Below are 12,386 nucleotides of genomic sequence, written 5' to 3'. Positions count from 1 at the left end.
GTGTAACACCTGTTCGAATCCAACCAGAACATCCAGGTGGTGGAATTGTTATTCACCTGCAACTTGCATTGTGAACGAGGTTAGAAACATTGTGGGACGACGTAAACCATTCCAGTAACGGGGGCAAAATTCTAACGCACTGATTGGTTTAGAAAACATTTGTATGTTCAAGTAATCAGCGCACGTTCATTTAGAATGAAATGGCAACAAAAAAAACACATTCATGAAACAAATGTCATCAATTTATTTGTGTTTTAAACTGCATGTAGTAATTTCATTACAGTGTCTACTATTTACAGGGCAAACAAATACTTTACTCAAACATTTTAACCAGAGCTGCATATGTCCGCTCAATCAGAAATCATCTTTACATTTCTGTCACGCAACATGTAACGCTTCAGCGATCCAGATTGAATAGAGCCCCTAATCTTGATTTCTATACCTTAATTCTAACTCTTCACACCGCATGCTTATATAATGGTAAGGCATTCACATTTCTCTCAAAATGTATTAATAATTGAAAAAGGAATACACGTGTATTATATTTATAAAGTGGTAATCAAATCTATGGAGAAGCATATAAAGTGACTTGTTCACCCTTCATTTATGTTAAAGCACACCTCAGCACACTCAGCAAATGACAGTAGCAGGCTTCTAAAAACCATTTGACTAAAATTACAAATACAAAGAGAAAGAATTCAACAAACAAAACATTCTATACCATAGTCATTCCCAACTCACTGCTATGGCAACATGTGACATGTGACAGCCGACAACCTGTATAAGCAAATCACCAACAGCCGCCACCACAGTTCAACCAACCAATCCTGTGTCTCTCAGTACTGTAGATGTCAGGTGAAGAGCATGTAGTGATGGGGGACTGAGGGGTTGGTGTGTCTCAAATGGTACCCTATTCCCTATAGAGGCTCTGGTGAAAGTAGTGCACTAATATGATGGTATAGGGTGTCATGTTGGGTGGAACTCTGTCAAACACTTGCAGTGACTGAAACATGTCATTGTAACCTGTCAAATCAGTCACACCACGGAGTTCAAAGAAGTCCCATTCCATTTCTGGATGATTGACAGAACACAGAGATTTCCGACACATTCTTGAAGTTACAGAGCAGGGTTGGGGTCAATTCCTTTTCAATGAAGTCAATTCAGGAAGTAAACTGAAATTCTAATTCCAATTTACCGCAATGCTTAGCTATGAGATATTTTTAAAATTGGAATTTCATTTTACTTCTTCAATTAAACAAATTGAAATGGAAATGGCCCCAACCGTTGCAGCGTTCCGGAAGTCTCAGCGCCCCGCCTTCTACCATGGGCATCATCACACTCTTGCCACAGCGACAACAATCAGTGGTACTGCATCCGTACGGACCGGCCAATGAGGAGGAAAAGGAGTCCTGCCAGCAGGCAGAAGGAGATGCCGACGGGGGCGAAGAAGAAGGACAGGCCGTAGTGGATGGTGAGGTCAAAGGTGGGACAAATAGAGGAGCGCTGGTGGTCCACGTAGACCTGTACCACATCCAGCACCTCCACCCACAGCACATACATCACCACCACAACAAGAAGGAACAGCGCTGTAGGGAGCAGGAAGGGTGAGAGAGAGAGAGAGAGAGAGACAGCGGTAGACTGTGTCAGATTGGCTGCAGCAGATATTGGTCTTAGTGATGGTATGGATGAGCTCTTCATCTTTGTACATCTCTTCAACAGAGATAGGCTTGAGCACAACAGTTTATCTTAAATGTTATATCCTAAAAATGATGATGATATAGGCCAAAAACTCACCAGATGTCAGGAAGAGCACACCCCCAGCCTTATATAGACGGTGACTGGCAAATGGGGCGGCGCAGATGATGAAGAACCCACCTAAAACGACGGCAGCCACCCCAATTAGCATGAAGATACTCCAGAAGCCTCTGTAGACTGGACAATAGAAATGTCAATCATTGTTAGAACCATGGAAACCAGTGAGCAACAGAATTATACTTTAATTTGAATACTCACTCACAATCTCAAAGTAGGCTACATGGCAATGGCATATAAAATATATATACACAGAGAGAGAGAGAGAGAGAGAGAGAGAGAGAGAGAGAGAGAGAGAGAGAAAAGCACTTACTGATTGCGGAGTCATATGCGGTGGCGTTGTGAGTCTGTTGAGACACAGGAAAGGGGAAGAGGTAGGCGTGTGTGCAGACTTTAGAGTGGGGCTGATTGGCTAGGGAGAGACAAACAGGCACATTGTTAGATACATTAAATCATATCACATTATAGAACTAATAAAAAAAGCAATAGGTTGTGGCACTGGCATTAGCAAATATCCTCTCCCCATCAAGGGCCCTTATAGTACAAAGACAGCATATACTAGTAGGATCAATACAGAGACTAAGCTGGCATTGTCTTCAGGTTTTATCGAATGCATTAAATTTGATAATTGAATTAAATCTAATCTAATTTGTACTCTTAATAGTTTATTTTTATCTATTTATCTTCCTCCTCTCCCTCTCTCCTCTGCCCTGTGGAATTCAGCAGACCCTCGCAAGGTCGTTCCCTGAGCTTTAGGGTGTTTGTGACAATGACCCTCCCTGGATGTTCCCTATTCGAGATGTTCAACACATTTCATCAGATGGAAAAGGACTTGAATAACATCACATGATACAGCCTTTCCATAGAGTCACATGACATAACATCTCATGATAGGAGTCTCATACTACGTCAAAGCATCAGAAGTCACATTCGATAAACAAGTGATTTACCTTAATGACTTTCATGAACTGTTTGCATTGTTCTACTGTCCCTGTACTGGCCCAAATGTAGATGAAAGAAAGTAATGGGATAGAGTGAAAGAGAGTGAGAGTAGAGAATGGAGAGGTAGGGTCTAAAGCTTCAGTCATATGTGTTTCCCAATATCCAAACATGCATATAAACACATGCGTTGTACATGCCGACTAAAAAGCACTGGGGCTGTTACACACTTTGTCCGAGTATACAAACCAGCATATTGTGTATGGCCAAAACCCCAGTGTTATACTTAATACAAGTACACAGGAAATTGGTCGTTGTTACCTAGTGTTGATTTTTCTGTGTAACATTTCTAGTGTTGATTCAGGAGTTAAATGAACTCTCTAAGAGTGAATAACCAGTGTTGAATGGGAGAGTGTGATTGTGTCAATATTACTCTGCGGAGAGTAAAACGTTCCCGTCAAAACCACGCCCATTATCATATTTCCCGCATGCTCTACTGCAGCTAGATTTTTAGGATTGTTTTTAATATCTGTGTTTGTGTACATTAATTGATTGATTAATCTTGTCACACAAAGATAAATAACATACATTTTTCTAAACTAATCCAGTTAGTTAATCAGTTAGTTACATTTATTGCACCCGTTACAAAAATGGTTGTTCCAGTTTAAAATGGTGTTGGTAGTCTCTTTTATTAATGTTCCTAACCCTGACAGTCATTCTGCATGCAGCTTGCAGGGGAATAAAAATACAAACTGTTGGTTGTTCTGGCTGAATTCCAATATGAATTACATGCCAGCATAATTTGACTTGCAGACCGCATGAGGCCTGTAAACCATGAGGTTCCTAACATCACTGTGATATGGGAAAACTTGATCATCAAAGTAAGGCCTTATAATATATGTAATGCATTTTCAAAAACAGTTTAATTAGTGATAACATTCACCTACAGTAAAAACTCACTCGGTGAAGTCCAAAGGACTGAAGATGAATGAATTCAATAGCCATGTCTCTGTTACAAACAAATGTAGTCATGCGTGGTAACTACAATTCCCTTTAAAAGGTAAGGCACACTGGTAAATGATATTGGAGGCATGGCTTAGTGGGCGACGTGGCTTTCAATTAGTTATTTTTGGCCAACCGTAAGTGGAAGTGTTGTATCAGTTTTAGTGGTCTATGGTTATGTTAATTAAAGTTTGAGTGTGTCTGTTTTCAGCAATGTATTCTTTTGAAATGGTTACATAAGCACATGTAGCAATCAAAACATGTTAATATTATTGTAATGTCCTTAACCCAACGCTGAGTGACCTCATCAAGAGATATAGACTTCTTGGTGTAATGGTTAAAAATACTATATGAGGTGTTATTGCTTTCACCATTAGTGTAAACTATATACACTTCCTAGTATTAAAAATAGCATATGAGGTGTTATTGCATCACATTGAAAGTGTAATTGACACTCTTGAAAGTGTTAATTCACACTGTTGAAGTGTGACAGCGTCAGCACTAAGCACAGTGTTCATTTAATATTTTAAAAGTATGGACCCATATAGACACTTGCTCAGTGTTAAATTTAACAGCATTTGCAGAATATGTTATCTGACTTACTGATCCAGAACTTCAAGAGGGTGTCATCGTCCAGGTTTCCCCCGAAGGAGCACCTCCAGAAGAAGCCCTCGTGGTAGAAGGTGGTGTCTGGGGGGAACCCCATACCGGGTTCCACCAGAATCATGTCACCACGCTGAGGGAAGATAATAATAGTAACAACACATTAGTAGAACACTCCACCATAAGTCCTTCATATTACAGCCGTAACAATGACATAATAACATGTCATAAAAAGTCTTAGTCGTCTTCACATTTTGCCTGGTATTTTCTTTTCTAGCATTAGCCATAATGTCATGTATTATGTCGTACTTTGCCAACTGGTTCACATAAATGTTGTCATAGTATATGGTGCCAGTGCTACAACTGCTGACTGTAAGGTCAAGGGTCACGCTGAGGGAGCACCTTTAGCTTTTTTTTGATAGTATGGATATCATGCAGACATTCCTTTGTCATTGCTCATTGTGAGAACCTGGATCTGCTTTAGTGAGTGATATTTGATATTCAACTACATATCACTGTAGTGTTGTATTTCTATCACTCAGGAATCCAACGTGTCTCATTTGCTGGATGGTTGCAGAGCAACTGCATTAAACAGTGTCTGGTTTCACTAGCAGCCCCTAGGGAGGTATGTATACTGTAGTGGGGTGCGACTTTTGCTATAGGGACGGGGTGGACATGTCCCCCACACATTCTGAAATTGCATTTTTGTCCCCCCCAGTTTTATCATAATTGTTGTTGTTTTTTAAACCGCGACTGTGTGCTTTAGGCCTCTGATGCCTTGAGCAGACTGATAGCGTCATTGCATCAATGCTGCATAATAAATTCTGCAGTCAAACTTTTCATTATGTAATCGAAAATTGTGAGCAACAAAAGTTCACATTCACCTTTTGCTGCTATTTCTGCACAAATCTACTCAAACAATTTGATGCACACATTGGATATATCCAACGTAATGCGCCACACAGAACACAGAACACACTGCAACTTCCTCTGCAACACAACGCTGCAAGGCAAATGCAGCGTTCCATGGGAAATGAATGTACTTCTGGTGTACCAAAAAAGCAATGCCGCTGTCGGTGTGATCGAAGCTGTTTGACCAGGCAACCAATGTTTTTCTAAAGCCAATGAGGCATGTTGAATTATTTTTCGTCCTATGAATTTGGCTCTAGTATTTGAATGGTTTGAACAGTGACAAAACCACACATAATGACCGGGGGAAATGAATCTATCTTCTGCTCTAAGATGAAATACACAATGATGCTGGTGATCTTCCTTCTGCTTTCCTGAACCTGTCAATACCTCTCTGATGCATTTCAATCATTCAAGCATTCTCATTTAGACTTAAATTGGGCATTACCTGATTTGACATATCTTATTATTATTTCTAAGGCCAGATTAAAAAGTATCATCAAATCATTTTTACACATTAGTTTCAGATACCCCCAAGTGCCCTAAAATAGAAAATAAAATAGTGTGGTGGTCCATGTTATTACTTTTTTTACACAAATATGTCTTAATAGGGCAGTAATATAATACAGGAAATGCTTTTCAGATGAATTGACTGTAGGCTACTTCAGCATTGTAAAGGTCTGCCCCCCCCCCCCACCTCTGGCTCATATTGTAAAGGTCTGCCCCCCCCCCCCCTCCCACACACACATTTTTGTTCTAGCCCAGCACCAACACAGCTGATGCAACTAATTATATAAACATCAAGGCTTTGATTAGTGGAATCAGGTTTGACCTTGACCCCGACACCACTTCCTCTAAGGAGACTCCAACCAGAAAAGGAACAACTTTCCTTGACTTCTATGGTCTATAATCAGTCTCTGACCAGCTGATCCTCCCAGACTACCCAAACCCACCATAACCCTAACCTCCAACCCCTAACCCTCAATTCAGCAAATAGAGACAAAACAACAGTCTTAGCCAATGTTACCCCCAATCTTACACCAATGACTACCTTTTTCTTCTCCTTTGTTTGTATTTTATGACCACTGATATAAAGAGAAAAGAGGACCAGGAAAAGGAACATCCCAGAGAGGCTACACCAAACCTTTTCTTACTTTCACCTGCTGTTTCCACCTGCTGTAGTGCTGGTTGTTTCAATGAAAAGTTATTACTTTGTCATTATTACATGATTATTACATAGGTAATAATTAGTGGACTATTGTATATAATAGGTAAATATTGGACTAAAATATTTGAAATATAACAACAGAAAATCTCATGACGGTAATCAGGAAGCTCCATGTTCCTTACCTCTATGGCAATGCCCCCAGGTCCTATGGTTCTGTTAGTTTCTTCGTCGCATGTCTCAGAGGCCAGGAGCCAGTAATCTGTCCCGAAGGAGAGGAGGACAAACATGGCTGCCAGAGCCCCGAACAGCCCCGCGAAGAACAGAGCCACACTCAGCTTCATGGTGCAGGACAGGCCAGACACACAGTGCCACTGTATGGAGAACCTTGGCCCAATCAGCTAGCCCTGTATGTGCTTGTGTGTTCCTCTGAGAAGTCAAGCACACTCTTTTCCCGCAGTCGGAGTGTGTCTGCCACTGCTGGGTCCACTAACACACTTCTATAGCTATGTGTGTATATTCCCAGTGTCCCAATATATTCCAAGCTGAGATTCTTTCTCCAAGATGGAATGTCACTATGCTGTGTATTGGTCTTATCCTGGCTCTTCTCTGTTTGTCTCTTTGTCTCTTTGTGGGTTGCTGAGAACGGGAATGGACTGGGCTGGACTGGACTGGACTGGGCAGGAGGAGATAGTCAGGGAACTCACAGGGGCGTGGATCCCTCTCCCTGTGCTATTTTGGGGGGCTGATTGAAGGTGCCTGCTGCCCACACTCTCCCGACTGTTAGGGGGGGGGGGGTCCAACACATAAATATCTACCAGCAACTGGACACCCCCCACATGCACAAGAAAATCATAGAGGGAGGGGGTAAGCAGTGAGACTGAAACGTTGCCTCCACCAAGTTAAAGCCCATCACACACACACACATACACACACTCACAACCCCAAGCCACCGCCCCATGGTGGGACCACCACACACACACACTCACAACCCCAAGCCACCGCCCCATGTTGGGACCACCACACACACACACTCACAACCCCAAGCCACCGCCCCATGTTGGGACCACCACACACACACACTCACAACCCCAAGCCACCGCCCATGGTGGGATGTGGCGATAGTAGGTGGTGGGTATTGAAAACAGGATGCGTCACTTCCATGGGATCCACAGTTGTCATCTGACTCCATGACAGCAGAGACAGAGATGATGTGAGGCCAAACTCTCTTATCTTCTCTGAGATCTGGCTGATAGAACGGCCAGGGCCTCCAACGTTTTATCCCTCCACTGGCATCTGTACAGTTTAAATGGCTTGGCAGCATAGCCTACTGTAATTTAATATCACACGTAATACTTTAGCACAGTTATAGCAGTGAGTGACCCTTCTGATTGGAAATAAACAAAGTACTGAGCACTCTGAGAGTAGGATGGTGCAACATATTGGTAGTGGACTGAGCAAGTACCAGTATACACTTTAAAGCGATTTGAGAACTTGTAAAATCGCTGTATAAATAGAGAGCAGTATTACTCTATAAACAACAACACAAAGCTATTTTCCAACCAGTTTGTAGCCAATGGCCTGGCTGAGTGTGAGTGGAACTGAGCTTAGCTGGCTGCTCATTAGCGTGTAACAGGGATATTTAGCACATTGCCCATATAGAAACACACTGCCATACACGCACACACACACACACACACACACACACACACACACACACACACTCACACACACGCACCACTCACACACACCACACCACACACACACACACACAGGGATATTTAGCACATCGACAATAGAGGCACACAGCCTAATTAGCACAGTGCTGCCACTGAAGACACAGGAAGCAAACTATGGGCTTTTCTCCGCTTCTCTTTACTTTCCACTTTTATCTCCTCTCCTCTGAGATCGGAATGCAGATGTGGGATCTTAATTTAATCACTCTTTTGTTGCTGAGAGTTTTCCTGCACAGCAGGAAATGCAAACTTGTAGCATATTCTAGGTTTTAAAAGGCTTCTAAAGTTTGTCATTTCCACTTTAAAATGTCAGACTTGATATGCCCTAATGAAAAATGTATCAATCCCTACAAACAAGGTCCATGAATTATAATTCACATAATAATTCACATTTCCTGTTGCTGCCGGAATATTTTCCTGCTGTATTAAACTGGCTCAAATGAAGATCCTACATCTATAAACAAATACTTTTATCCCCCATTACCCCTTTGAGAGTAACTGGGGGAAAAACCACCTACCAGGTCTCACAGTCTCACGTCAGAATTAGACGTTCATCCATGTTTCTCAAACGTCAAACGTAGTTTCAAATGTCAAAGTTTTTACAGGTTAAGTTCAGGAATTACTTCCAAAGTTTAAAGGTTAGGGTTAAGTTCAGGCATTAACTACAAATTATTAAGCTTATGCATTAACTCTGAATGGTTATGGTAAGGGTTAAATTTTGGTATAGGCTTAAAATATATATATGAAAAAAAAAGCTATATTACTGGATTTGAAATCGCAACCTTTGAAATCAGAAGCACATGCTTACATACTTACAGCCATCCACCATCCTTGTCCACAGTGTTCTAGCTAAAGTGAAACTTACTTAAAAAGGTAACTGCGCTCACTGTTGCCCCTAGTGGCCGGTTTCGACGTCATTCCCGACTTGTTTCGCCGATTCCTGTATTGAAGACTTTTCCTTCGTTTCGGGTTTAAAAATGAATATCAATAAGTCAGTCTTATATCCACTCAAGGATTGTTACTTAAGGTTACTTATCTTGGGATTGTTATATGCATGGATGAAAAACAAAGGAGTGAATTAAACTTTAACCCCATTATTGAGAAAACAAAGAAGAAACTGAACCTCTGGTTGCTGAGAGATAAGCCTCACAATCTACGGAAAGATATTCGCACTAATACCCAAGAACAAGCAGGTTTTAGATTTCAATACTCTAAATAATACTTTTTAAATAAATTGGATTCTGAAGTATATTAAGAACCAGAACAGTATTTGGAATGTCTTCCCTAAGTATATATTTGACTCTGTTGGTGGTTTAGAATTTTTGCTTCGATATAATTTTGATGTTGATAAAATCCAAGTAAAATTGGCCAAATTCCATAAGCAGGCAATATTAGCTTGGATGTTAGCGTATTAACACAATTTTTCTCCTCACAGATACTTTCCATGGAACAACAAAATAGACAATTCTATTTTTTAGTAATTGGTTTGAGAATAAAATTATTTTGGTTGGTTAGTTACTGAATGAGGATGGATATCTACTCTCATATGGGGAATATCTTGATAAATTGAAAATTCCCATAACCCCCCAAAAATATGCAATTGTTTTTGATGCGATTCCAAGGGGTGTTGTATCTCTTTTAAAATCCTCTGTGCTTGATGTAAGTAACATAGATTTACATGAAAATATATTCATTGGCAATATTAACGTCAAAGATAAATGTAGTAATAAACAGATTAGGAATATTGTTTGTGATACGACAATTCCCTCAGCAAGATTATTTTGGCCAAATATCTATGGTGATATACAATGGGGGAAAGCATGGAAAATTGCTAACAAATATTATATCAGTAACAAGGTAAAGGAAGTTTCATTTAAAATGTTACATAGAATTTATCCTGTGAAACATGTTTTGGAAAGATTCAAGCTGAATATTGACTATAAATGTAATTTCTGTGGAATGGAGAAGGAGACCATTTTGCATTTGTTTTTTGCCTGTATTTACAGTAGAATTTTTTGGGATTGACATACAGAATTTTGTTACAAAAAAAATATGACCGGATCTACTATTAAATGGTTTTCATATAATGATTTATTTCAGAAATTCTGACATAGATGAAGATGTAGTATATTTAATTCAACTGCTAATAATACTGGGCAAATTTAATATTCACAAATGCAAATGATCTAATTCAAAACCTGACTTTTTTTCACTTTATAAATGAATTTAAACAATATGGTACTACTTTAACTAAATGAAAAACAAAAAGGCCATTAAAACTTGTTGTATTATTAATGAATATGATTTGTTTGTTTAAGATTCCTGGCAATGTACATAGTTTGTATGTATGCTTGTTTGCATGTGACTATTCCTCTTTTGTGTCACGTTCTGACCTTTATTTCCTTTGTTGTGTATTTATTTAGTATGGTCAGGGCGTGAGTTGGGGTGGGCAGTCTATGTTTCTTTTTCTATGATTTGGGTATTTCTATGTTTCGGGCCCAGTATGGTTCTCAATCAGAGGCAGGTGTCATTAGTTGTCTCTGATTGAGAATCATACTTAGGTAGCCTGGGTTGCACTGTTTGTTTGTGGGTGATTGTCTATGTTGATGGCTTGTTTCAGCACAGGTCTCATTTTGTAGCTTCACGGTCGAATTTGGTTTATTGTTTTTGTTACTCGTTTGTATAGTGTTCAGTCTTTCTTGATTAAAGATTTACCATGGACACTTACCACGCAGCATTTTGGTCTTCCGATCCATCTCGCCTCTCCTCTTCAGATGAAGAGGAGGACCGTGACATTTTGTTTGTTGATATTTGTTAATAAAAAAAATTAAAATGTAAAAAAATACTGACTGGTATCACAGGTGACCTGGCTGAAAAACACAGTTCAGGGGCAGAAAAATAACAAATAACAAATAAGCACGTTGCACAGAAGCACAAACGGAATAAAGCAAGCCTAACATTGTTTGTTATTGAGAGAGCTATGGTCTAATAAGCTGAGAGATTTCAAGTGGGTCTCTTTGATCCCTCTGTGTCACTTTCAGGAGAATTTTCAATCCCAATGATAATAACTATCAATCAATAGCTCTGACCAGTCCCCGAGATCTGTAAGACCATGGGTTTAATAATAATTAGTCAAAGACTCAGCTTATGCAAAAGGTTAGTACAGTTTATTCAGAGAACGTTCTGAAGTCCACAATACAAAGACATCCATTTTATAGCGGCACACATACATCCACACACACAGTAGATATCATACGCACATACTTCCACACAAACAGTAGATATCATACGCACATACTTCCACACAAACAGTAGATATCATACGCACATACTTCCACACAAACAGTAGATATCATACGCACATACTTCCACACAAACAGTAGATATCATACGCACATACTTCCACACACACAGTAGATATCATACGCACATACTTCCACACAAACAGTAGATATCATACGCACATACTTCCACACAAACAGTAGATATCATACGCACATACTTCCACACAAACAGTAGATATCATACGCACATACTTCCACACACACAGTAGATATCATACGCACATACTTCCACACAAACAGTAGATATCATACGCACATACATACACAAACAGTAGGTATCATACGCACATACTTCCACACAAACAGTAGATATCCTACGCACATACATACACACACACAGTAGATATCATACGCACATACTTCCACAAACAGTAGGTATCATACGCACATACTTCCACACAAACAGTAGATATCATACGCACATACTTCCACACAAACAGTAGATATCATACGCACATACATCCACACAAACAGTAGGTATCCTACGCACATACATCCACACACACAGTAGATATCATACGCACATACTTCCACACAAACAGTAGATATCATACGCACATACTTCCACACACACAGTAGATATCATACGCACATACATCCACACACACAGTAGATATCATACGCACATACATCCACACAAACAGTAGATATCATACGCACATACATCCACACACACAGTAGATATCATACGCACATACATACACACACACAGTAGATATCATACGCACATACATCCACACAAACAGTAGATATCATACGCACATACTTCCACACAAACAGTAGATATCATACGCACATACATACACACGAACAGTAGATATCATACGCACATACATCCACACACACAGTAGATATCATACGCACATACTTCCACAC

At 39.9% G+C, this 12,386-nt stretch overlaps 1 protein-coding gene across 1 annotated transcript; it reads right to left on the bottom strand.

Annotated features, from left to right (window-relative positions):
• Positions 1-224: 224 nt before the first annotated feature.
• On the bottom strand, positions 225-7,389 carry LOC110501317 (transmembrane protein 182). The gene is made up of 5 exons (XM_021578796.3): positions 6,616-7,389; positions 4,357-4,489; positions 2,126-2,224; positions 1,795-1,932; positions 225-1,586 (listed from the first exon to the last, which is right to left on the bottom strand). Exons 1-5 carry the CDS (start codon positions 6,772-6,774, stop codon positions 1,360-1,362), a joined length of 756 nt encoding a protein of 251 aa, XP_021434471.1. The 5' UTR covers positions 6,775-7,389; the 3' UTR covers positions 225-1,359.
• Between the last annotated feature and the right edge of the window lie 4,997 nt (positions 7,390-12,386).

The sequence above is a fragment of the Oncorhynchus mykiss genome, chromosome 22 (genome assembly GCF_057628025.1).
Source record: "Oncorhynchus mykiss isolate SJ-2025 chromosome 22, ASM5762802v1, whole genome shotgun sequence".
In the NCBI taxonomy this organism is placed as follows: Eukaryota; Metazoa; Chordata; class Actinopteri; order Salmoniformes; family Salmonidae; genus Oncorhynchus; species Oncorhynchus mykiss.
This window is presented reverse-complemented; position numbering and strand designations above follow the sequence as displayed.